Source organism: Arachis ipaensis, chromosome B8 (assembly GCF_059453495.1).
Source record: "Arachis ipaensis isolate K30076 ecotype BB chromosome B8, ASM5945349v1, whole genome shotgun sequence".
Taxonomy (NCBI): Eukaryota; Viridiplantae; Streptophyta; class Magnoliopsida; order Fabales; family Fabaceae; genus Arachis; species Arachis ipaensis.
In genome coordinates, this window is record NC_142443.1 from 121,197,254 (window position 1) to 121,224,857 (window position 27,604).

The 27,604-nt window shown below is 35.4% G+C and overlaps 3 protein-coding genes and 1 long non-coding RNA gene across 6 annotated transcripts; 2 read left to right on the forward strand and 2 right to left on the reverse strand.

The window, feature by feature from the left end:
- Positions 1-10,272: 10,272 nt before the first annotated feature.
- Positions 10,273-11,257, reverse strand: LOC148549446 (uncharacterized). Its single transcript, XM_088496497.1, has 2 exons — positions 11,182-11,257; positions 10,273-11,090 (listed from the first exon to the last, which is right to left on the reverse strand). The coding sequence occupies exons 1-2, from the start codon at positions 11,255-11,257 to the stop codon at positions 10,273-10,275; spliced, it is 894 nt and encodes a 297-aa protein (XP_088352623.1).
- A 1,135-nt stretch (positions 11,258-12,392) lies between these two features.
- Positions 12,393-17,630, forward strand: LOC107612962 (F-box protein SKIP23). 3 transcript variants are annotated; one of them, XR_015896444.1, is made up of 3 exons: positions 12,393-13,691; positions 16,999-17,354; positions 17,424-17,630. XR_015896444.1 is itself a non-coding variant. In XM_088496890.1 (3 exons), exons 1-2 carry the CDS (start codon positions 12,433-12,435, stop codon positions 13,685-13,687), a joined length of 1,221 nt encoding a protein of 406 aa, XP_088353016.1. In that variant the 3' UTR covers positions 13,688-13,691; positions 16,999-17,630. The 3 variants fall into 3 exon arrangements, 2 of the variants coding, with proteins under 2 accessions (XP_016170251.1, XP_088353016.1); XM_088496890.1 differs by having other exon boundaries at positions 12,433-12,494; positions 12,529-13,691; positions 16,999-17,630; XM_016314765.3 differs by having other exon boundaries at positions 16,999-17,630.
- Positions 13,455-15,435, reverse strand: LOC110266019 (uncharacterized). Its single transcript, XR_002352842.2, has 2 exons — positions 13,968-15,435; positions 13,455-13,840 (listed from the first exon to the last, which is right to left on the reverse strand). It is a non-coding gene; the product is annotated as an uncharacterized LOC110266019 (long non-coding RNA).
- Positions 17,631-18,548: 918 nt separating the features above from the next.
- LOC107612961 (carotenoid 9,10(9',10')-cleavage dioxygenase 1) lies at positions 18,549-25,107 on the forward strand. Its single transcript, XM_021109696.2, has 14 exons — positions 18,549-19,182; positions 19,881-19,951; positions 20,272-20,286; positions 20,370-20,481; positions 20,701-20,800; positions 21,097-21,159; positions 21,580-21,690; positions 21,773-21,957; positions 22,698-22,836; positions 22,976-23,093; positions 23,179-23,280; positions 23,553-23,804; positions 24,068-24,179; positions 24,773-25,107. The coding sequence occupies exons 1-14, from the start codon at positions 18,949-18,951 to the stop codon at positions 24,800-24,802; spliced, it is 1,644 nt and encodes a 547-aa protein (XP_020965355.1). The 5' UTR covers positions 18,549-18,948; the 3' UTR covers positions 24,803-25,107.
- Positions 25,108-27,604: the final 2,497 nt, after the last annotated feature.

Here is a 27,604-nt window from a genome sequence, read left to right on the forward strand (position 1 = left end):
TTCATTTGAGCCGTGGGTAAGGTAAGGAACCCCCAATTCTTGGTGATGTTCCAATTTAGCGAACTCTATATTGATTATAGTGATAATATGTGATATTAGATTGAATTTGGATATTAGTTGGAGTTGATTGATGATGTGGAGCAAGTGATGCTGAGTTGAGCTTGTTTGATTGAGAATTTGGAGCTTGTAGTGAGAATGACTTTTGAAGGATTTTGTGTCTTAGGGAGGAATCGGCCAAGATATGGTTTTGGTTTCTCGTAGATAATATATAATGTTTCGTGAAAACATAGGCTAGATGACCATGGGATAGGTTGAAAATGTGAGAATATGTTAATGCTAATAACCTTGATAGAAATGTGGAAGTATATTGTAAATGAGTTGATGAATGATGATTTTGTTGAGTTGCTTGTAGGAATTGTGTTAATTAATGTTGTTGATCGGGGTTGATGAATGATAATTGATGAATGTGAGTATTGATGATAAAAGATTGAGGATTGGTTGAGTTATGTATATGTGTGTGTGTGTGTGTGTGTGTGTGTGTGTGTGTGTGTGTGTGTGTTGAATAATGAATGAATTGAGAGCTGGAAATTATTTGAAAAGGGTTTGAAAGGTGGTTTGGTTGGAACCCTAGAAGGGTGGCAAAATCTGAATTTTAAAAGAGATGCTGCCGAAATTTTTATAAAAATTGGAGATTTGGTTTGAAGTATTATTTAGACAAGTATAGATAAAAGAATTATATTATTTGACTTCGATTTAGAAAGAAAAGAAATGCATTATGTTTTGGAACTTGATTTATTAAGAAAAGTATTATGTTTTAAGTTTTATTTAGTTTTATCAAGGAAAGGTTTAGGTTTTGAGTTTGATTTCTTTGAGAAGAGAATTATGTTTTGAGTGTGAATTATTGATGAATGGAATGGGAGATGTGATGATGATAATTGTTGAATTAATTGAATGATGATGAGGATGAATTTGATATGGAATATGTTTTGTGGGGATCGTTGTTATTTATCACTCACCAGTTTTTAAATGAGTATGTTTTGTGGGGATCGTGGTTATTTACCGCTCGCCAGATTTGATATGAAATTGTTTTGTGGGGATCAAGGTAGTTTACCATTCACCAGGTGAGGATTGTGGTACTGTACCGCTCACCAGTTTTCATGAGGACAATGTCCGGGTTAGCTATTGGACATGTCGGATTGGCTATATAATCGACAGATGAGACTCATCAGCCATAGGAAAGGCATACATCATATGCATGTGTGTGTTTTGTTTGATTGTGCATTAATTGGGCTTGCCTATGTGATTATTATACTTACCTGCTATATTTGTGACCTGCTGTATCTGTATCCTACTTGTGTTTGCTTTGTCTGTGTTGCTTGTCTGTGCACCGGGGTTTTGGAGGATTGGAGGAAGGCGAGAAGCTGAAGGAATAAGTAGAATCGAGTTAGACTTAGGAACCTTAGATAGCTCACCTTGTATTATGGTTTTAAACTTTAATTCTAAACTTTATATCTGAATGTCGAAGTTTTAGGATTGCCTCTGGCTTTTCCGAGACCTTATATCTTATGTACGTGGGAACCTTTACCATACTGAGAACCCCTGGTTCTCATTCCATACATATATTGTGATTTTCAGAGGCAAGACGCAAGGCACCACACTGAGCATTCTGGAGACTCTTGAAAGCGAAGAACTTTCTTGGGACTTGGTGTTTGTATTTGTATTTGGTTTATGTTTAAATATGTGTATAGATTCTCCATCTTGTATATATTATGTTTTGTCCCTCTTAGAGGTTGACTTGAAGAAACAGGATTTATATTTATCTGTTGGTTTATTTTTGGGGTTGTATATATATATATATAGCCGTCCTCTGCTTCGCAGGTCAAGTCTAGATCTTGATTATATAACTATCATTTGGAACTCTACTTTTATACATTCATCTTTCGATTTTTTGTATAAGTTTTCTATCTTTCCATTTCTCGTGAGCATTGTACCTTCGATTTTGTTTTCGTTATATCCCTTTTCTTTCAAGGCTCCCGGATATATTATCCTTGTTATATATATTTTTTTTCTTTTTGAGGTCGTAGCACTCGCCATCTCTGTTTTACATCCTAGGTGTAAAGCTCTGTGTGGTAGGGTATTACATTTTGGTATCAGAGTAATTCGCTCTTATAGAGTCTGAGGGACGGACTGACTATGCTTCTAAGCATACTCTGGGTTGTGTGCACATGTTGTTTAGGATGTCTTCTTGACATATGTGGTATGAATATTCATGAGCATACATTTGGAAAATTCGAAGCACTAGACTTGAGATATTAAGACTGATCACCTTAATATCACTCGTTCGGTGTGGAAAAAACCCAAATGGCAACTCGTGGATGCGAGCGAGGTGATACGGTAAACTTTATGCACGGGTGAGGTGGTCTATGTTTAGTTTGTGAGGTAAATAGGTTCAAGGAAAGTTTTAGTTAACATTGATAGATAATTAAGTCCTTAATGATTTGAGATCAGAGTGGCGCAGCAGATGCTTGCGGTAACGTTGACATCGGATAGTTGCAATGAGGAGTAGTAGGGGATGATTAGAAACACTTTAGGTTTTATATGCCTGAAAGGTTTAGCAGGTCAATACAAATAATGATTTTCACGTAACTAAGTTTGATTGCGACTGTGAGATTAGATTTACTTGGAATAGTTTGTGGATATGGTCGCAGGTGTAGGATTGGATTTGATAACAAGTGGGTGCAAAATGGGGTATTTAGAGGGTAACCATAAGATAGGCTTGAACGCTCTAACTGGTGAATTTGGTGGAATATGTATGTATATATATGATGTTGGTGATGGTTGATGGTAATCATGAGTTTTATAATGAATGAGGATGATAAAGGGAAGTGGTTGAGATGTATGTGAATATGATTAGTGTTGGATTGAGTGAGTGTTTTGATTGTGGAGGGATTGGTTTGGTTGAGTGATTATATAAAATACGTAAGATATTGATGAATGACCGACGAAATGGATGAATTTTGAATGACAAACTTGAAGAGGAATTAGAAGGTGTTCGGAGTTTTAGAGGTATTTTTGGATGAGAGTTGAGGAAGGTTTTATAAGAGATGAGGCAAGTTAGATATCTGACTAACAAATGAGAAAGGACTAGACGAAGCTAAGAGTGAAACAGATGAATACAGTATAGGCTTGAAGTCGGTTAAGTTTATAACGTATATATAAAAGAGAGATGTGAATAGGTAATTGAATTGATATTGGAAAATGGTAGAATAGATGCTACAAGCTTAGTTGAATTTGGGAGTGCGTATTAATAAACCACTATTTTATAGTTTTTTTTTATTGAATTGAGTGGATTCTGTCAACTATTTTCACACTTATTCATGTAAATTGCATGTTTTTAAGTTTCCTTCCTAATTTTGTGCTATGATTGAAAACATGCTTCCTAGGCCTTAAAATCGCTAATTTTTAATCCTCTTTTATTACCATTCGATGCCGTGATATGTGCGTTAAGTGATTTCAGGGTTTATAAGGCAGGAATGGCTTGGAGGATGGAAAAGAAGCATGCAAAAGTGGAAGGAACACAAAGAATTGAAGATTTGAGAAGTTGGTCCCGACACTTACGCATGGCTGAAGCGTGCGCGTGACCAAGTGTGTCGTCTACTGACACGTACGCGTGGCTGACGCGTATGCGTGGCTGACGCGTATGCGTGGCTGACGCGTACACGTGACGAGCGTCACGTGCTGCACTAAAGTGAATATGCTGGGGGCGATTTTTGAGCTGCTTTTGGCCCAGTTTCAGGCCCGAAAATGAAGACAAGAGGCTGGGGATGGAGCTGAGATCATTCATTCACACACTTTAGTTTTATATAGATGTAGAATTCTAGAGAGAGAAGCTCTCTCTCTCTCTAGGTTTAGGGTTTCTTCTTTTATTTTCAGTTTCATCTAGGTTTAGATTCTACTTCTTATCTTAATTCAAGTTCCTTTTTTGATTTCTTGTTATTACCTCTTTGCTTTCTTAGTTTTATATGTTGTTTCCTTTACCTTATTGCTTTATTGTTCATGACTCCTTGTTGATTCCAATTTCCTTTTAATGCATTTGAGGTATTTTATGTTTATTGTTCATGACTCCTTGTTGATTCCAATTTCCTTTTAATGAATTTGGGGTATTTTATGTTTATTGTCGCTTTCTTTAATTTGTTGTTATTGTTTTTTTTTTTGCAATTGTTAGTCTTAGATTTTACTATTTCTTATTAATTTTCTATGTTTTTATTTTATGCCTTCCAAGTGTTTGATAAAATGCTTGGTTGGATTTTAAAATAGATTTTTGTGTTCTTGGCTTGGATTGAGTAATTTGGAGACTCTTAAATTGTCAAAGTCTCTTGTTTATTGGTTATTGAAAGTTGCTAGTTGGCTTAAGCTTCACTAAATCTAGTCTTTGATTAGGACTTGTGAACTTAAGTTGATTTTGCTCACTTGACTTTCCTTCAATTGTTAGAGGTTAACTAAGTGAGAGCAAAAGGCAATTACCATCACAATTGATGATGATAATGAGGATAGGAATTTCAATTCTCAATCCTTGCTAGGACTTTTCTTAGTTATTAGTTTATTTTCTTGTTATTTACATTCCTTGTTCATCATTCAAAAACCCCAAAAATACTTTTCCTATAACTAATAATAAGTACACTTCCCTGCAATTCCTTTGAGAGACGACCCGAGGTTTAAATACTTTGGTTATTTTTATTAGTTTGCATTGTGACAAACAAATTAAATATTGACCGAGGATTGTATGACAGTTTAGAACTATACTTGCAACGCGATTTTATTGAGAAATTCTTTACCGACATTAATCCTCTGTCACATATATGAAGATTTGAAAGCGAATTTTCGAGGGCGAAAATTTTTATTAGGGGGATAGGATGTAAACCTCGAGTAATTAGTAAATAATTAACCAATAAATTAATTATTATTTAAAGAAATTATAAAATCAAATTTTATAGTTTCATGAAATAGAAATAATTAAAATATGAATTTTAACACTAATTTTAAAGATTTTGGCCCAAAAACGTGCCAATAGGCTGAACCGGACCCAAACCTGGCCCAAGTCCCAGCCCGTTCACTTTCTTATATGTGGCTTCAGCCACTTTTACCTCAAGCAAAAGGGAAATCACGCAGAGAAGGGAGAAAATCGACGCCAAAAATCCACCGAAATTCAATCGCCCGTAACTTTCAATCCAGAGCTCCAAATGACGAGCCGTTAGCGGTCACGCGTTCGTCTCAAAATTCTCTACAAAACCCATAGATCAATATGGTAGGAATCTAACAATTTCTTACTCAACCACTCTTCCTTAATTTTGAAATTTAAGGTTTTGATTTTGAGAGGTTATGTGATTTTGATGTCTTAGGACCGAATTAACTTGGGAAAATTATTAGTGTTGAGTTAAGAACACAACTAATTTAAATGATGATGACAAATATTGATTTATTGGGTTAAACACCCAATTAGTTTTGATTGCTTTAGTTAGTGATGCAGGCCAAAAACTAAAGAAGCAACAGCACAAAGCAATAGAACTAAGAAACAAAGGTTGTTGGTGGGTTCTTTAATTCACAAACAAAGCCCAAAGAAATGAGAAAAAGAAATCAATTTGACTAAATGGAAAGTTAAGCCAATCCAAGTCTAAGTTGATTCATCCAAGTTGAAGCCAACCAAAGCCAACGTTCACAAAGCTTTCTTCAGTCAGATTCAAGAAGAATTAGAGAGAAAGCTTCCTCGTCTTGGTTCATTCACCAGAGAAGAATGAAAGAGAAAAGTAAATTAAGAAAGAAAATGTCTAATCGTCCTAATCAAAGCAGGTTAAGCTAAGTCCGAGGATAAAGGTGATTTATTTCCATTTACATGCAAGTTAATTTCTTCACTTCTTCTTCTTATTTCTGCAACGCCATTTTGGGATACATGGAGAATGTGGTTTCTGAGTCATTGATGTGAATCAATGGCCTACAAAGTTACTTGGAGCCAAAGCATATTTTCAATGGTTTGGATTTGGGATTATCACTTAGTAAGCTCACTTTTGCTGTCATGTTGTCTTCGGTCAAACAAATGTTTCAAAAGTTAAAATCCCTAATCTAGTGGTTGATTGAAGAAAGAGAAGGGATGAACCATGTGAGCTCAAGGTCCAAGGAGTTGACTTGAGAGAAACCATAACTGTGTCTCAACACAAGGTACAAAAGGAAAAATGTTTCTGGTTGAAGCATAAGGAGAGAGAACCCGAGAGAATGAGAGCTGTGTATGAAACCTCACTACTGTGTTTGAAGTTTTGGAAGTATTGCACCTACACTAAAGGGAGCACTCTGCCAAGATGAAAAACAAAGTGATGAGTTTAGATGCTAGGTTCAGTGCATAGAGTTAAAGCTGTGATTCATCAATCTCCTTCATGTTTTACTATTTTGTATTTCATTTTCAATGTATATCTTTCTATATTTTATTTGAGAGGTAAAAGGCTAAAAGATAGACATTGAAAAAAAGCCTAAGAGTGAAAAAGGCTGAGTAAAACACTTGAGAGAAAAGCCAAGAGTGATTTTAGATTTCTTTTGGTTGTATTTTCTGTCTTATGTCTTGTACCTGAGAGGTGTCCCTTGCTAAGTTGGGTAAGCACTTAGTGTAAAAGAGTTTAGGTATTATCATAACCAAGTCAAGTTTAGGTAGAAACTTGTGTGTCCAAATAGGATTGTGTGAATCCTAGGAAATTGGTGTATATAATACTTTGACTATAGTGAAAATTCCACCACAATTATGGTAGAGACTGGATGTAGGTTGCATTGCACAAGGCAACTGAACCAAGATACATGACTGTGCCAACTTCTTTCTTTCTTTTGCTGTTCTGTTTTCTGAAATTTATGAGACAAAACGAAATTGTCTCTTAAATTTTCTACTGCACAGTTCAAACATAAATCAAGTTTGAAGTTTGGTATTAAAGGCTTAATCTATCAAAGTAAAAGAAGGCCATAGATTCAACCTCCCTTTTCTAAGCCAATTTAGTGAACTCTATATTGATCATAATGATAATATGTGATATTAGATTGAATTTGGATATTGGTTGGAGTTGATTGATGATGTGGAGCAAGTGATACTGAGTTGAAATTGTTTGATTGAGAATTTGGAGCTTGGAACTTGTGGTGAGAAGGACTTTTGAAGGATTTTGTGGCTTAGGGAGGAATCGGTAAAGGTATGATTTTGGTTTCTCGTAGATAATATATAATGTCTTGTGAAAGCATAGGCTAGATGATCATAGGATAGGTTGAAAATGTGAGAATATGTTAATGCTAGTAACCTTGATCGAAATGTAGAATTATATTGTGAATGAGTTGATGAATGATGATTTTGTTGAGTTGGTTGTAGGAATTGTGTTAATTAATGTTGTTGATGGGGATTGATGAATGATTATTGATGAATGTGAGTATTGATGATGAAAGATTGATGATTGGTTGAGTTATGTGTGTGTGTGTGTGTGTGTGTGTGTGTGTGTGTGTGTTTGTTTGTTTATTGAATAATGAATGAATTAAGAGCTGGAAATAATTTGAAAAGGGTTTGAAAGGTGGTTTGGTTGGAACCCGAGAAGGGTGGTAAAGTCCGAATTTTAAAGGAGATGCTGCCGAAATTTTTATAAAAATTGGAGATTTAGTTTGAAGTATTATTTAGACAAGTATGAATAAAAGAATTATATTATTTGACTTCGATTTAGAAAGAAAAGAAATGCATTATGTTTTGAAACTTGATTTATTAAGAAAAGTATTATGTTGGAGTTTCAATTTATTAAGAAGAGTATTAAGTTTTAAGTTTTATTTAGTTAAAAAAAGAATTATACTATTTTGAATTCGATTTACCAAGGATAGGTTTATGTTTTGAGTTTGATTTTTTTGAGAAGAGAATTATGTTTTGAGTGTGAATTATTGATGAACGGAATGGGAGGTGTGATGATGATAATTGTTAAATGATGATGAGGATGAATTTGATATGGAATATATTTTTGTGGGGATCGTGGTTATTTATCGGCCAACAGTTTTTAAATGAATATGTTTTGTGGGAACGTGGTTATTTACTGCCCACCAGATTTGATATGAAATTGTTTTGTGGGTATCGTGGTTATTTACCGCTCACATGTTTGATATTTTCCAATTGAAACGTCTGTGGGGATCGAGGTAGTTTACCGCTCACCAGGTGAGGATCGTGGTACTATACCGCTCACCAATTTTCAAGAAAACAATGTTTGGGTTAGCTACCGGACATGTCGGGTTGGCTATATAATCGACAGATGAGATTCATCAGCCATAGGGCAGGCATACATCATATGTATGTGTGTGTTTTGTTTGATTGTGCATTAATTAGGTTTGCCTATGTGATTATTATGCTTACCTTCTATATTTGCTACCTGCTGTATCTGTATCCTACTTGTGTTTGCTTTGTCTGTGCACCGGGGTTTTGGAGGATTGGAGGAAGGCGAGAAATTGAGGGAATAAGTAGAATCGAGTTAGACTTAGGAACCTTAGATAGCTCACCTTGTATTATGGTTTTAAACTTTAATTCTAAACTTTATATCTAAGTGTCGGAGTTCTAGAATTGCCTCTGGCTTTTCTGGGACCTTATATCTTATGTACGTGGGCACCTTTACCATTCTTAGAACCCCCGGTTCTCATTCCATACATATATTGTGGTTTTCAGATGCAGGACACGAGATACCGCACTGAGCATTCTGGAGACTCTTGAAAGCGAAGAACTATATTGAGACTTGGTTTTTGTATTTGGTTTATGTTTAAATATGTTTATAGATTCTCCATCTTGTATATATTATGTTTTGTCTCTTTTAGAGGTTGACTTGGAGAAACAGGATTTATATTTATCCGTTGGTTATATATATATATATATATTCTAGCCAACCTTTACTTCGCAATTCGAGTCTAGATCTTGATTATATAACTATCATTTGGAACTCTACTTTTATATATCTGTCTTTTGGTTTTCTGTATAAGTTTTCTATCTTTCCATTTCTCGTAAGCGTTGTATCTTCGATTGTTTTCTATCTTTCCATTTCTCATAAGCGTTGTATCTTCGATTTTGTTTTCGTCATACCCCTTTTCTTTCAAGGCTCTCAGATATATTATCCTTGTATATATATATATATATATATATATATATATATATATATATATATATATATATATCACTTTTAGAGGTCGTAGCAACTTGCCACCTCTGTTTTACATCCTAGGTGTAAAGTTCTGTGTGGTAGGGTGTTACACCGAAGCTGCCAATAAGGTAATTTTGAATGGGTTGAAGAAAAGATTGGATGAGCACCTGGGCTCTTGGGGTGATGAGGTGTGGTCGGTGTTGTGGTCATACCAAACTACAGTGCACTCCACTACTAACAGACGTCTTTCAGACTTACCTATGGCGAAGAGGCGGTAATCCTGGTAGAACTTGGGGAGTCAAGCCCAAGAATGCTTTTGGAAACCTCGGTAACTCATGAGAGCTTGTACTAAATTGACGAAGTCAGGCGTATGACTAATTTAGCAGAGCAAGCTCTGAAGCAAAAGGTAGCCAAGAGGTACAATACAAAGGTCCGACCTAGAAGTTTTCAAGCGGGGGATCTAGTTCTAAGGAAAGCCGATGCCGGGGTACCAGGAACATGAGGTAAGCTGGCCTCAACCTAGAAAGGACCCTTCATAGTAAAAGAAGTATTGGAAAAAGCGCATACAAGTTAGAAACCTTGGATGGTTCTGAAATTCTGAGCAGTTGGAATGCAACCCATTTGAAAAGGTATTATTCTTAGAAAATGTTGGAAGTTTTTGGAAATTTTCCTTTAATTTTCTTTGTTAAGTAGAATAAAGGCACTCATTTCCTAGGAATCTAGGTTTTTAATGAGGCCCCACTTGTATTCGGCCAAAGGAACTTTCTTTGCGACTTTATACCTCAAATAAGCATTTTAATTATTAATTTCTTTTGTGAATTCTATGATAAATTCATGTTATGCATTAAATATCCCCTCATTCGTTTAAAGTTGAAATTAAATTGAAATTAAAGTTCGAAATAAAACAATCTAACGAAGAAGGATATATAGCAAGCAGTGAAACGATAAAACGTTAACACTCATAAGTTAATCCCGAGTATAACAGGAACACATAAAGCTAAATCCCGAAGAAACGACGGGATAAGGTGCCGCAAAAGTACCACAGTTCATAATTACCAAGTTCAAAGTACTTAGAAAAATAAGTTACAAATCATGCTCATAATATTGAAACAACCTTTCTATCCACCACCTTCTTAAAGACAACGACTTCGGAGATGTCCAAATCGGGAGCCTTCAATTTGATTTGGTCAAGGATGTTCTTCTCGGCATAAAAAATGCCATCAACAGCCGTCTGTTCAGCTTTTCTAACAGAGAGATTGAGCTCTTTAATTTTCTTCGTTAGCTCGAAAACTTGTTTCTTCAAAGCTCTTTCCCTTGAGTCAGAAGCAACTTTGGCTTCCTTCAAACTCTTTACCTCATTCTCCAAGGAAGTTTGCTTACCTTGAAGGTCAGTAACTGAGTTGTTCAGCTTCTGAATTTGGATATTTTTCTCAGCAATCATTTTGTCCTTCGAGAGGAGCTTTGAGCGAAGAATTGAGATCTCTACATCTATGTCTCGGACATAAGTCGTAGAGCACAAAAACATCCTCTGAACTCGCGGAAGGGTATCCTCCAAAGGCATCTTGGCAAGAACTGCCTTGGTGTCCTCGTCCATAAAATGATGATCCACAAATTTGAGAGTTCGGAATCCCTTATCCAATACATGCTTGAAGGAGAAAGGGGCTAAAGCAGCAGCATCATCTTGTCCAACATTCTTTAGTTTTTTTCTGGCTAGGGAGTTGGTGCGAGAGTCCCCTTCCAAGATGTGGACCTCGAGACCTTGCCCTTCCCCACTCTCTTCAACCCTCCGAGGTTTTGGTTGACGACTAACAATGGCGGAAGAGGAAACTCTGTCGCCACCAGCCGTGATTGGAGGTTGGATTGTCAATCTCTTCTTCATTTTGGCAAAGACAGCAAGTCCCCCAGCCATATCAACTGGAAAACAAAGCAGAAGAGAACCCATAAGATAGGGAAACCAAAAATGCACCAAAGCAAGAAATAAGGATATGAAAGACAGGAAGCTTACTAATAGCATTGCGAGCAACTTTCTCGTTTATGAAGATGTCCCTCAAAACTAGAGGACGCTCATTCCATAGCATCATTAATAAATTGATACTAAGGGGTTTGTTGGCATTCACACCGAAAACTCGAATTTTCGGTCAGGAGACATTATAGTTTCAATAAAGATTAAATCTTTTGGTACCCTTCAAAGTTAGAAAAAGGTCATTGTGAGTCCAGGGCGTGGCGGTGCTGCCAATCCGCCAAGACCCCGTCCTGCCCTTTTAATGAACAGTGAATTAGAAAATGAGGAAAGAGCAAATGAAAGGTAGAGTAGAAATGAAAAGTTACTTAAATTCAAGTTAATGTTGTATTTATTGTTAGAGAGAAAAATCGAAAAGTAGGCTGATGGTTCGTAGAATGAGAGAATTACAATTGTTCCAAAAGAAATTAAAAAACTGTTTAGTTTCTTTAATAAACTTCCAGAGTTCCAATTTAAAAACGAGTCCAACTTTATAAATTTAAATACCATTGATAAAAGGGCCAAGGTCCGAGAATCTGAAGTGGGAGTACTATTCTGGACAAATAAGATCATAGTGGACTAACAATTAAGTAAGAATCTGACATTATGAGCTAAGTCGGAAACGTCGTAACAGTTACACTACTAAAGTCGAAACCGTCAAATCCTAACAATAGTAACACGGTATAAAAATATTAGAGGCTAGAAAAACAACAACTCCAAAAACCAAGTATAAAGAAAAGGATTCGCAATAGAAGAGGTGTAAAGGAAAGGATACGCAATAAATAAAGACACTTATTCTATATTACCAAAAAAATACTACTGAACTTTAATATCAAAGTATTTTGTAAATTGTCCACCCAACCTGATTTTGTGCATGCTGAAATCAGGATTTTTGACCTTCTCACCTTACCAGTTCGTAAATTCACTTCTTGTACGAACAGATATCGTGCATATACACCAAATAATTAATATCTGGTCATTGCTTCAATTTGGTGAGGTCTTCGTCCGAATTTAAGTTTCAAGTCATTTTCTTGGTTATTTATGAGATCCAATTGCTCTCTTGCATGTTAACCGATTTTGGCATGATTTAAGATAAATTTGAATCAAATTAAATATTAAGTAAAATTTTAAAATGTTTTAAAAATATTCAGGAGAAACAATATATTTTATCGTCAAATTTATTTTATTTTAAAAACCCCCCACATTTTTTATTATTTGTAAAAGTCATGTATTTTTGGGCAGGTTCCGAACTATGTTATGGACCCTAGTTGTGCAAGTAGTTGTAGAGCTTTCTCCTTTCTGACCACAAAGCATTTCCGGTTTGTTCCCGTCCGTTGTTCGCATTTCCTAGAGCGAAACTAGAAAACCAGCAGCGATGGCAGACTGGTCAGAACTCCCAAAGGAACTCCTCCGCCTAATCTCGGAACTCATAGACAGCCCCTTTTACCTTCTCCGATTCCGATCTGTCTGCTCCTCATGGCGCTCTTCCTCTTCCCCACTCCCCACCCACCTACCCCTCAAGTTCCCCACCTTCCCCTCCGCTACCGCCGCCACCCCTTCCATCTTTTCTCTCTCCAAACGCACCCTCTTCCTCATTAACCCACCTCACCAAACCCCACACCGTTCCTGGCTGATCAAAATCGGCCAAGACACCCATGGTCACACCCTCCTCTTCCACCCTCTCTCCCGTTTCCCAATCAAATCCAATTCCAATTCTAACTTAATATTAAACCTAATCGACCTCCCTGTCTTTGACATCGAACACGAGTTCATCCTCGCTGACACGTGTCCCACCTCCCTCAACGCTCTCTACATGGAGAAAGTCGTTTTCTCCTGGTTGGGTTCCCGAAAAGACGGTTTTGCCCTCCTCACGATCCACATATCCGGAAGGCTCGCCCTCTTCCGGTCCGGGCACCCTGACTGGACTATAATCCCCGACATGCTGACGCCGTACGACGACGTCTGCGTCCACAAGGGCAGCCTATTCGCCGTTGACAGCACCGGCCGGACCGTAATCGTTGGCCTTGACTTGAGTCTCACCCCGGTCGCTGACCCGGTCTTTGGCGGTGACAAGAAGTTCCTGGTTGCGTGCGAGGGTGAATTGTTCTTGGTGGACAAGTACTTGTCCTCTGATTATCTTTGTGAATTGGGGGGTTTTGATGATGATGATGAGGATGAGATCTATGAGCTTGGTTGTGAGAGGGCTGTGAGGTTTGAAGTTTATAGGTTGGAGGAAATGGAGAGGAGGTGGGTCGAGGTGGGGAGTTTGGGAGATAGAGTTCTGTTCTTAGGGGATGATTGCGCATTCTCGGCTTCCGCGTCGGATTTGGGTGTTGATAGAGGGGGTTGTGTGGTGTTTAGGGATGATACTTTCAACGTGAATGCGCTGGAGAGCGGGTTGGGTGTGTTTCACTTGGATGAAGGGAGGATTTCGCCTTTGTCTGATTACCCTAGCATTTCCAAGTTGTTCTGGCCTCCTCCGGATTGGGTTGGGTTGCATGGATTGCACTGATGAAGTGAGCTTTTATCTTGCCTTGATGTGTCTTATGTTTTATATTATTATGACATGAATAGCCATATGTATGCATTGGTTGAGTGTTAGTGATTTAAAATGCTTCATTTCCTGTTATTAGTGCTGTTTTACTTGTTAGAGGGTGATCCTTGGCTCTAAGATAGGAATGTTAACTTGCGATACTGAGGTCATGGGTTCAAATCTTGGAAATAGCTCCTCTGATGTGGGGGATCGGGCTGTGTGGATTAGCATTAATAGCATAGTCGGCATATGGCTATACCTCTATGGCTTTTCCATATCAACTTATATTTCTGAAGGACATTGCGTGGTTTTAGAATATAGGTAGTTAGTTGACATTCTAGAATTAGAACTCGAAGGGATTGTGCTTACATTGTTATTGATAAATACTCATCCTTTAGCGTTTAGGAATTATGGATCTTCAGCACCTGCTTTTCTTGATTTTATTGATGGTGCTACATTTCCTGTTATTAGAGCAGTTGTGGGGATCGGGCTGCACCGATTCCACAAGGTTGAAGGTTTGTGGACTGGATTGCTCTTTTACTGCTGTTGTAGTTCTTCAACGAATAGGCTGACCTGTTCTTCTAAAACTGTAGTCCATACTCCATAATAAAGGAGCTACTGATTTATACATGTGTCTTGTTTTAGGGATTTGACATTTGAGCAATTGCATGACTCTTGCTAGGTTTAATTTCCATGTGGTGTTTATAAGACTGCTACTTGTAACTTGTAAGTTGAGGATTTTAATCAGTGCAAAGTGTTAGATATAGTATGGTGACATAGGTCTACGATGTAAATTGTCATTGTCTGAAACTACAGTTTAGAGATAGTTAGGATAGACTCTGCTTATTGCTCGAAAGAACACCTAATAAAAATAGAATGACACAAAAAACGGTTGTACAATTAGCTGTACATTGTAAGAACCGTTGAACTAAATGGTTTAAATAATTTCTGGTATATAACCATAATTATGAGTTAATAGGGCATTTGTCAACAGGACCCGTAGGATGGGCATGCTGCCAATCTGCCATACTTGAATGGAATTTCCCTTTTATCTTAGATACTTCTGAAGGACATTGAGGAGTAGTGTTAGAATACAGGTAATTAGTAAACATTCCAGAATTAGAACACAATAGGATTGTGCTTAGCACGGTAGTCAAAATGAAGATTCTGAATCATGAATCGTGCGAGTATATTCGAGTCTCAAGCTCCGCAATTCAAATCGATGGCTTGAATAAGACATGCTTGACAATCATTCGATTAAATGTCCTGAATTGTACAATACGATCTGGAATTGCAAGTCACAGCTCCGGCAATGATTCCATTTGTGCTGCAACTTTTGGTATTTGGGTCGCAAAAGACGGGTGAAGAAGATTCGATGCAATATTCGCGTTCTTGTTTTAAGCCTTCAAAATGGTGATCTGCACTTGCTTTTTTTTTTCTTTTGAAAAAGTCATGTTCCAAATGGTGTGTTTTCTCATTAAAAAGTATAAAACACAAAAATATGGACCTATTCACAAAATGGTGCATTTCTTTGCCAAAAGTTTGAAATGAATATCTACGAACAATGTTTATGGGGATTGACGACGTTTCTTCTTTGCCTACAAGTCTTTTCTTGGGGAAAAATCTGTTTGTGTAGTGTTTTCTTTTCCCCCAGATTTTATTTCTCTATCTCTTTTTCTTATAGTCTTATCACGTCCTTGATGAGATGATAGCAAAAAAAAAAGAAAAAAAAAATATAGGTGGTGATGACTTTGGCCATGAAGATTAGATGGAGATCATAGACTTGTCTAATGTCTGTTTTGGCTAATACAAGAGATATTACTTGCTATTTGCTAGTATTTTAAGACTTTGTGCCTTTTGTTAGACCTTTGTTGATGATTATTTTGGTCTTTTGGAGCTTATACATGACTTCCGTAACAATCTATGTATTAGTTTTTGAAGTCTTAGTCTAGAATACTATTTTGTCAATAGTGTGGTATATATTTTGCAATTTTATGTTGTGCCAATAACCTTGGTGCTTAGATTGTTATTTGATAAATATTCATCCTTTAGGCTTTAGGAACTAAGAAAGGGAGCCTTGGAGCAATGATTGAGTTGTCTCCGTGTGATTTCAAGGTCATGGGTTCAAGCTGTGGAAACAGTCACTGATGTAATTATTAGGTTAAACTGCGTACATTACACCCTTTAGGTTCGGCCCTTTTCCAGACCTTGCGTTAACGCGGGATGCTTGTGCATCGGGCTGCCTTTTTTTAGGCTTTAGGAACTATGGATCTTTGGCAACCTCTTTTGTTTCTCAATTTTGTTATTTTAGTGATGCTTCAACATTTTCTCAAATTTTGAAAAGATAACTTCTCCATGTTTTGGTGCGTATTGTCGGCGTTATAAACATTGCAATTTCAAATAGAATGTAATGTAATATTGCATTTTCTAGTTTCTTGGTATGTTATTCATCCTTTGAAGTGACAACATTCGTATGAGTACATTTATATGGGTTGCATTTTGCCCCAACGAAAGATACTACTTGTCGAAATGTTCTGTTTTGTCGCATGTTGTGTAAGTTATCTTGGCTGGATAACTTATATATATTCGAAAGAACATGGAGAAGGTTGCCTTGGGTTGGAGTGACTTCCCTATGTTATTTAACATTGTTTGGAACGGAGTGTTGGGCAGCAAAGGGTGAGTATAAGTTTAGTGTGGCCGAATGAGAATACTTAGAAGAATGAGTGACCATAGACATTTGGACAGAAAAAGGAATGATGATATAAGAGAGAAAGTTATTGTGGCGTCTATTGTTGAAAAGATGGTGGAATCTTGTCTTAGGTGGTTGGGACATGTTAGGAGAAAATTGGTAAGAGCATCCAATTAGGATGATGGATCAGATGGAAGATAGACAAGTGGTAGGGGTAGAAGAAGATCCAAAAGAACCATACGTGAGGTAGTCAAGACTCAAGAGATCTATATATGAATGGTCTCACTACAGACATAGTACATAATAGGGTGCAATTGCGTCGTTTGATATATGTAGCCGACCCTACTTAGTAGAAAACTTTGTTGTTGTTGTTATTGTTGTTGTATATAAAGAAAAGTATATATCTTGTCTACTCAAACTGTTCAGTTGGTGTATGAAATATTGTCAGTTGTAAATAAACAAATATAAAAACCTTTTTAACAGACCTACAAGTTATAGCATTTAGCAACTGTTTCATCTTTCATATTGCAGTACTTGCATATTTAGGCGATATTTTAGGAGTACAAGGCTCTTGCTAATATTGTTTACGCAACTAATACAGGATCACTTAAAATTACTGATGTCCCTAGTGACCTTACACCAACAAAGCTGCTTGTGACAAGGCTGCAGTGGAAGTTGAATAAAGGCTAGCATACTTGTTAGTGATCAGGAAGGCCAATTTATCTCAGAGTCACATGTCTGGCTATATGCATTTTGTTGAGATTGATAAGGCTGCTATTTCATGTTTAATGCTGGTAAGCTCATGAATTCGGTGTGGATTGTACATAAGCTAGATTTATAAGCCCAAACTTCTATCACTGCAAATCATGGAGGCAAGGCATAGTAGCCATTTTCTATCTTTGCAAATAATTTTCTTGATATGTCGGAGCTTGTCATTTTGATCACTACTAGGTGTTTGCCCTATACTGTTGTGTAATCATTCATTGATTTTCTTTTTTCTTTTTTCTTTTTTTGAAATGAAAAAAGTAAATATTTGAACGTAGAACTATTACTCTTAGTTCCCGTGCCTCTTCTGGCCTGAATTAATTCCTTTCTTTTAGATGTTAAAGGAGTAATAGAGGGAAGAGTTGCAGAATGCTGAATCTTGAATATTTCTGTAATCTAGAACTATATGACTAAATCTGTTATTCTTTTTGTTTTTTGTTTAATATATATTTAAATGTCTCTAAGAAATTGTGTCGGACATTTTCATTCCTAAAAAAATTATATTACATTTAAGTTCTTGAATTTTATAAAAATAAGACATAAGTCTTTATAATAGTCAGATTCGTTTTCACTTAGACAAATAGATCATCAAAAGTATGTTGGTAAAGTTTAGAAATTTCAACGTAATAAAATTTTTTTTGGAAACGAAAATATTCAATGCGAAATTCTTTAAAGGCCAATTTAATATATATTTTATTTTCTTTAATCTTTATTTCGTTACAATAACTAATTTTTATTGAATTTTCACTATAGAGTATCTTTATAGGAATCTGTTAATGCTCTAAAACTAAATTGTTAAAAAATTTCTCTAATATGCAAAATAGCAAACTTTAATTTCTACATTTGTAAAAAATATTGAGGCACTCATTCCGAAAAACTCTTTTATCGTTCATTAATAAAAATACATAATATATATAATTTCTAACTTTTGTTGGTGTCTAACGTCTATATAGAATTTCTAATTTGATATAATAAGTTTTTGTTTTTTTCATTTTTTGCAAATATTAATATATTTCGAAAAAAAGGAAGTGCAATATTTTTTAAAAAATGTTTTGCTCTTAAAAGTAACAATTTGAGTTGGTTGAATGATAAACTCACTAGTCGTTTAAGCAAGTATAAAAAATTTGAATTTTATTTTGTACATACAATAACTTATTGGTTTATGACAAGTTTTTAAATAGAACTTCATCTTTGACTGGTTAGGTGGGTAAATACAAGATGAGTTTTTATTTTTTATATATATTAGTGTAACAAATCGTGGTAACATTTTTTTTTTATAAATTATATATAATAAAGGATATTTTAAAAAAATTTTGAACATTAATCCTTCCTATATTTCCATTATATATAGTATAGATAAATACAAAAAATTTAATAATAATGATTAATATTTTTCTAAGTAAAACTTTATCCTTTTTCTGCAAACAAGCCTTGTTGAAGAGGTTCATCATCAACGGATTAATTACCCGTTTTCATCTCCCGCTAATTTTGCAAGAAAATGAGTTAACGTAGTAATGGGTACTTGGGTGGTGTGGGTTGGATACTGGATAGTATAGCAACTATTTTGTGGCAACAACTCCAACACCGAACCACATGCACCAAGTTCAGTATCCACTGTCTTCAACGTGGCAATTTCTGTGCCAGCAACTCCAACACTGAACCACATGCCACAAATCATTGATAAATCTACGAGTTACGACCCACATGCACAACCACGTAACTTGAAAGCTCAAAGGCTTTTGTTTGAGAGACTCGCTACTGGGCATTTCCAGTCAAAGCAGAGGCAATGGGCGATGAGGGTGAGAAATTGATTAATGGAAAAGAAGTAGAGGGGATAGTGAAGGTGGAACCCAAACCAAGCAAAGGGTTGGCATCTAAAGTGGTAGACTTGTTGGAGAAGATTGTGGTCAAGTTGTTCCATGACTCTTCACTTCCACAACAATATCTCAACGGCAATTTTGGTCCTGTGCTTCTTGAGACCCCTCCCACTAACAACCTCCCTGTTACAGGATACCTCCCGGTCAGTAATACACTTGGCCATTTCCTCCTTCTTCTTCTTCTTCTCTCTCTCTCTCTCTCTCTAAAGGAAAGGTCTTGCTTTTGTTGACTTGTGAAAGTCTTGACCAACAAATTGATTGAACTGGTATTTCCAACAAAGCGTTTGGCGATTCTGAAATGCATTTTGAAAAAATGAAAAGCTTTGAAGCTATAATTAGTGCCATAAAACCACTTCTCCAAAAGCTGATAGGAAGAGTCACATGAACGACTCTCTAACATTTAGCAAATTACTATAGTAAAAACTGAAGGCTGAAGCAGTTGCATTTTTATCAATGAAGCTGGACGTCTGAGATGATCATTACTAAGTTTATTTTAGAATTTTGTCAGATACCATTAACTTTATGTGGTAAATTATCTAATGTGCTTGGAATGTTTCTGGACTAATAACAATAATTGGCCATATAAAGTTGTAGACATGAATATATTACTTGATAGATATGAAGAATCTATACTTGATATATGGGCATTGGAGCTTCTCTTTGTTTATACATTAAAGTTAGTGATGCTTCCTTTTGCCTCATTTGAATCTGCTGACCCTGATCATGAGAAGTATTTCTGTATCCTTTGGTACTTATGGTTTTGGACAATTTCATCATCACTAGTCAGTGAGTAAGATAAAGTTTCTCTGATTTTTGACCTGCTGTTTGAAATGTAATCCAGGATTGCTTGAATGGAGAATTTGTCAGAGTTGGACCTAATCCAAAGTTTGCTCCTGTGGCTGGATATCACTGGTAAAATTTTTGTTTCTTTCTGTTTCCATTTTTGGGAGCATCAATGACACAGACTACTCAATCTATTCACTAGTCACCAACTCACCATTAATCCGCTCCTAGTGACTTAAATTTCATGTGAATGAATGCACCAAGCAGACACCATGAAGAATATATGATGAGATCCTCCTATAAATAAGTGAAAGAAAGTTTTGTTGATCAATATATTCTGTCAATTTGTCATTTTCTTTTTCTCCTTTTTTACTTTCCAAGGGAAGGTACAATATATTTCTGCTTGAGATTGAGTTGTTCTTATGCTTCATTTCTTCTTTTGTTTGCAGGTTTGACGGAGACGGGTCTGTAACTAATTTTCCATTGCATAATGATAATATATAGGGTTCAAAGTTTTGTGCTGATCTTCCAATATAATTTTATGTAGTATGATTCATGGTTTGCGCATCAAAGACGGAAAAGCTACATATGTTTCCCGTTTCGTCAGAACTTCTCGTCTGAAACAAGAAGAATACTTTGGTGGTGCCAAATTTATGAAGGTATAACAATAATAAGTATTGGAATGTAGTTTAAAGTATATATTTGGACAATTGAGGTTCTGCTTTAATGTTCACAGGCTTTATACACACTCTTAGGAATAAGAATAAGTCAATAATCAAGTATATATTTTGAAATTACATGAAAAGAAAATGCATTACATGGAGAAGCACAATGAGAATTTTAGAGCTTTATGTTTCTTCTTATATGTCAAATCTCAGATTGGAGATCTCAAGGGCCTGCTTGGACTGTTAATGGTCAACATACAAATGTTGAGATATAAACTGAATGTATTGGATGATTCTTATGGGCATGGAACTGGTAATTTATGCTATCTACTAATTCATTTTTCAATTCAAGATCATCGGAGAAATTTGATATCTTTCAAATTTATTCAGTACAATTCTAAGAACATCTTAGTTTATGTCATGTTTGAAGGTTTAATTCGTTACACCTAAAATAACTACTATAAACTCGAGATTTCATGTTTTATATTGGACTTGACCTTACTAATTTCTGGTAAACATGTTTCAGCAAAGTTTTCTAGTCAATGAACATTTTGTGTTTAATCCTGGATCAAGTAACTCTCTCTCATATTCTAATTCTATCTCTACCAGCTAACACAGCTCTCATATATCACCATGGGAATCTTCTAGCACTCCATGAAGGAGATAAACCCTGTAAGAACATCTACTATTTCTCTCTTTCGAGATTCCGTTAATTGTAATGTTCCCACCACTTCCCTAGAGAAACTTCAATCAAACCAATAATTCCTTGATTTATAAATCTACTTAATCTTGCGATTGTATTATTAAGATATATTTCTTTTTATAGGCAAATGCTAATGCGCTCTAGAGAAAGTAAGGATTGCAGCACTGTTTAAACTCTACACCCTAAATTCTAAATCCTAAACCTAAATTTTAAACTTTAAATCTTGAATTCCAAACTCTAAATATGAGCTGCTGATATAAAACATAATAAATGAAGAGTTAAGATTTGTTTAATTAACAAGGAGTGCAACACTCCTTACTTAGTAAGGAGCCTTTACGGATGAACCCGTTTTATGTAGGCCTGAAGTAGTCTCAACTTGAATTTTGTAGATGCTATTAAAGTTTTTGAGGATGGAGATCTGCAGACTCTCGGCTTGATGGACTACGACAAGAGATTGGACCATTCCTTCACTGCACATCCCAAAGTTGACCCATTTACTGGTGAAGAATTCTTCAAGTAAGAACTCAAGTTTATTGAGTTGATTGAAGCTATCATTCTAACCTGTTATGCTTTTGTATGCAGGAGAGATGTTTACATTTGGCTATTCGCAAACTCCACCATATCTCACTTACAGAGTGATTTCAAAGGATGGTTTTATGCATGATGCTGTACCTATAACGATATCAGAACCCGTCATGATGCATGATTTTGCCATCACAGAAAATTATGCAATATTTATGGATCTTCCTCTATATTTTAGGCCAAAGGTACTGTTCTTACAATATGATAAACTAAGTCAATCTACTTATCTTTGTAGGATATTTGGTTCTTGAAGTTTTTCTTCTTTTCCCACTAAGGCCTGCTTCCCCCTTTCCATGAACACACTAAACACTACCCTTATTTATTCATTACTAGTCAGTTTGGCCGCAATACCCTACACTCTTCTTTACTTATTCAGATACAGTTGTCTTCATCTGAAGTTGATAATTGAGAATCGTTAGATAATTTGACATGTTTCACTAAATTGTCATCTAACGATCTATAACTATCAACCTCACATGAAGACAACTGCATGCGAGTTTCTACCTTAATAGTCACTCTTTAGCTTATGTGCGTTTTAGTGTTGCATAAATTACAAAATAAAGGAAAATTATCTGTATGGATCATTGACACATTAATTAATATAGGAGATCAGGTATATTAGAACAAGTAAAAATGTCCTATTTAAATTATATTTAAGGACCAAAAATTTGTTATGTAGACAATAATACCCTTAAATTATTATTTATTTTCTCAATATAATGTGGAACTATCAATCAATTTGAAACTCAAGCTGAAATAGTAGGAATGATATAAGATATTGGACAATTCTACACCCATATATCAATCATCTTTGAGGCCCTCCATAAAATTCATAGTGGCAAAACTGTAATGGCAGATCCTACCCCCCTGGTGGTCCACATCTTGAGATTTTATGTGAAAAAAAAAGACCTGCTCTATTTTTCAGGACATGGTGAAGGAAAAAAAATTGATATTCCAATATGATTCAACAAAGAAAGCACGGTTTGGTGTCTTGCCTCGTTATGCAAAGGATGAGCAGCAAATTAGATGGTTTGAGCTTCCAAATTGCTTCATATTCCACAATGGTGTGTTCAAATGTCCATATTTCTCCTTATGCTCTCTGTTGGTATCCTTTCATTACGATCAAGAAAAAAAAGTCAGTGAAAGTCAAAATTGAAGATCGAATTAAAAAATGTGCTTTTATTGAGTGACTTTTTGTTTCAGCAAATGCTTGGGAAGAGGAAGATGAAGTTGTTTTGATCACATGCCGCCTTGAAGATGTAGATTTGGACGGGGGCGGTGGTGCTGTCAAGGAAACAATTGGAAGTTTAACCAATCAGCTGTATAAGAACTCATCCTATGTTCAGTGAAAGGAGGGATATACTGGTTGATTTCTAGTTTCTCTTACGTTGACTACTCTTTTTCAGGTATGAAATGAGATTCAACATGAAAAGTGGTCAAGCTTCCCAGAAGAAACTATCAGAACCTACTGTAGATTTTCCCAGGGTCAATGAAAGCTACACTGGCAGGTAAGTCTTAGGAAAATTAGTGAAATCTAGGAACTGAACTTGTAATATCTGAATCATCTTCCAAATCAAAATTGATAATCATTTTGCTTTTTATATTTAGGACTAATGTGTGCAACATTTTTATGTGGTTGGGGGCCAAGTTCTAAGTTATACATTAGAAAAAATGATTAAGGACTGCATTGGGTGTTTACTCTATTATTTACGTTCTAAGTTGTAGTAGGCTATACTTTTCTTCCATCACTTGTATCGACGATCTACATTTTCAAACACAGGAAGCAGCGTTATGTATATGGGACCATATTAAGCAGCATGGCAAAAATTACAGGGATTGTTAAATTTGATTTACATTCTGAACCTGAGTTAGGAAAAACAAAGCTTGAAGTTGGAGGAAATGTTCAGGGTATCTATGCCTTGGGGCCAGGGAGATTCGGTTCAGAGGCTATCTATGTTCCTCGCGTGCTTGGTACTCCTTGTGAAGAAGATGATGGATACTTGATCTTCTATGTGCATGATGAGAATACTAAGTATAACTTTACACTCTCTTCTTCAATTTCACTTTGTTGCTATTATTTTACATGTATCGAATCATGCATAGAAAATTGAGATTATATGGTCTTAATGGAATCTGGATAGACCTCTCTCTCTTTATCTCAAGTACTACTAAATTGTTTGCTTCTTCTATTATTATTCTTATTCTTATTCTTATTGTTGTTGTTGTTGTTGTTGTTCACCTCATCTTTGTGAAAAGAATAAAGTCTAAGAAAAATTCTAACATCAAATAATGCAGAAACTCATATGCACATGTCATCGATGCGAAAACAATGTCATCAGATCCCGTTGCGATTGTTGAGTTGCCAGCGAGAGTTCCATATGGTTTTCATGCTTTCTTTGTTACTGAGGTTTGTGCTCCTTCTGTTTCTTGAATTTTCATATTAAATGTTTTATGCTTGATAATTTAAGGAATAACGATAGGGAGACGATAACACAAAGTTATCTTATTTAACTTAATATCTATAATTGTATATCAAAAATGCTATTTACACACTAAAATCAGCCATGAAATATTTGTGTAAAAATATATATGTAATTTAAGTTTAACTCATTTTTAATATATATTTTATATTTCAAAGTGTATTCTACACTGATAGTTAATTTTATACATGTAACATCTATAATTATATATTTATTACATCTAAAATTACTAATTTATTTTAGTAATAATTAAAGAATACAACATAAGAAAATTGATGCATTAAATAAAGCCAAACACCAGCAAGTTATGGCTCCGTATAGTTCCCAAATTATGGTCTCCAAAACATTATACAATTTAATCATGTGTTGTCGTATCCGTAAAGAATTGTGCACTAGCACTAATTATATCTGTCTCTTCTGTCATCACTTATAACTTTGTTCCTATCCTTTTTTGTTTTCTTTCTTGAGTGGTTCTGCTGATTTCTTTTTCCTCCTTTTGTCGATTTATGACCTTTCACAGGAGCAACTTCAAGAACAGGGGAAACTCTGATTGTTCTGCCATCCTCGGTTTCTATACCCATCCTTCTTAATATGCTCATGCAATTTTACTATGCTTGCATATATTTTATCCTCTATCAATAATATCACACAGCCTTATGTGTTTCAAATCAGCTTTCGTCGCTTTCTTTGTATAGTGATAATTCTTTTTTTTTTTTGGGATACTAGCTCCTTCTCCCATGATCATTAACAAAATTTAAATCATGCATAGTGATCCTATAAACAATACAAGTACAATAAAAATGCTGATGTAAAGATAGGACGCTTAAGAGTTTATAATATTTACTTGGTCAACCAATTCATTCTTTTAATTTAGATGATTCTTAATTTTATTTGCTATGATAATATATTGGAGGAATATTAGTGCACTAATATTTTTAGGGAAAGAAAAGGGGAGTTAGATAGTATTAGTTCAAGTATAAGTCAAATATGCGAAAAAATGTTTGTCATTTAATATTTGTGAATGTATTATTAGATATTTATGTAAAAGTTTTTATATTTGACAAACGTATAAAATTAAAATCATATTGAAAGTTAGAAGCTACGTTATGCATATACTATAATATGCTATATTTACTTAAGGATGACAATAAACGAGATAGAGTAGAGTTTTAAACTTCATTCTAACCTAGCTACAAAAATAATTTTACATCTGATCTATCCAACTCGTAAAAAAATAATAATAAATTGAGTCCCGCTAGGGAGACAATGGAATATCTCTACAATATCTACAATAGACTATTTATTTGTCCCAATATGAATTAAAAATGAAAATCAACCCACATTTAACCTAATTTCAAATAACCCAGTGAGTTTTATTTTAATCATAACCATCCAAATCCTAATCAAATTTACCTCCAATCCTATTGTTCTTCCCCAACGGCAACCCTTTTCACCAAACCTTCACCGCCCCTGACCATTCCACCGCTGCATCTCCATCGGCCCAGATTTGTTCCACGCGACTCATCCTCCAACAGCACCGACCAGACCCCCGAGACTCGCCGTCCATCAGCGCCATACCGGACTCTCGCGGCTCACCCTCCATCAGCGCTGAACAGGAATACCGTGGGTCACCCCTCAGCAGCGCCGCACCAGACCACCACGGCGCATCCTTCTTCAGCGGCGACCAGACCACCGTTTCACCCTCCAGAGCGCTCCTCTTCAGTAGCCGGCAGAACTCAGTGTGGTCGCCCTCTGTTTCCGTCGTGGGTGTCACTGTTACGGCCCCAAAACACCGAACATCATCCATGAACAACTGGAGGTTAGTGAGTTGATTTTTTTATGCGATTATAACTGTTTATGATGCTACTAGTTTTACAAGCAATGAATTTTGTTGAGGTGTTTGGTTGTTCATAGTGAAAAAATCAATTGTTACAACTTCACTATAACGGGACGTGTATAATATGTTGAAATAAATTGTACAAGTTGTTGTTTTTTATGGTTGCATTGGTTTTTATTCTAGTGTGCAAAATTTTGCAAAATTTCAGTTTAATTAGTACAGCAGTTTTGGCTCACCATTTGGTCTTTTGAATGCAACGTTACTTAAATTACTTGATCATAGTCGATCTGTATTTGACATAAAAGGGATGGTTACTTTCTTACTTATCCGGATGACTGATTTTCGTTCTAGTGAATGCTATTTGTCTTTGCTATCTTGTTGGTATATTTGAATCAGGTACTGCATAAATTTTGTGTATGTTGAACACTTCAGCACAGATTTACTTGAGCAACATGGTGCTGCTTTTTTGTTTTTAAATTCCTTAGATCGGTCATTGAAACCTTTTAAAGTTTTGCTTAAATTAGCTTATGTCTATATGGTCCTCAAATTTGCTGTTCAAGTTCTCAAGAAGTACCATATTGCTAAAATTGTAAAGCAGGATCCAAGACTTCTTGATGCACTAGCTTAGACATTTTTTTAAAGAAAATAAAAGGAATACATTACACCATTTAGGAGTATAACTGTGATAAACCTTAAAAGTATCTTTGTGCTTATTATGTTTAATTCTATCTATTTGACATTTGGTTAAATTTGTGCAACGTTACAGTGGTTGAGAATAGAGAAAATTGGAGCGTTGGACAAATGCAACTTGTTTTTCTTGCTAGGATGCTATTGAAGAATAGAAGGATTTTGGTTCTAGATGAAGCAACAACATCCATTGATAGTGCAACACAATTTAATTCAAAAGACTATTAGAAATGAAACTAGTGAATGATTTTGGTTAATGACGAATTAAATACACATTTCTTACTTATTGCAGTGTCTCTTGTATTCATGAATGTTCTTAAAATGGGAATGCTCCTGTTGAGAGAAAACATATACCACAATTATTCTAAATCTATGAATGAGAAATTTAACGTACATATTAAAAATTGTGGTCAATTCATAATATACTAGATGTTCATTTTATTAGATATACAATTGCTTATTTTTATTTTTAAGTAGTTGTTTAGTTGATTAAATTGAATTTTAAGTGAATACAATTATAATATTCTGGATGTTCAATTCAGTAGGTATGCAGATGGTTACTTTTATTCTTAAATGGATGTTTATTTGATTGGATTATATTTAAGTAAATACAATTAAAATACGCCAGATGTTCAACTCATTAGGGTTTAATACAGGATTTTTTTTTCCAATACAAAATGCTTATTGAGCTAATTCACCCGTTGGAGTATTAAGGTTTTGTTCATGAGTCTTGATAAGGACTAACATGTGATTGCTCATTTATTTTCTGAACTTGTCTGAATAAATTCGTAGAATATCTTTCAATCATTAATACTTACTAGGCGACAA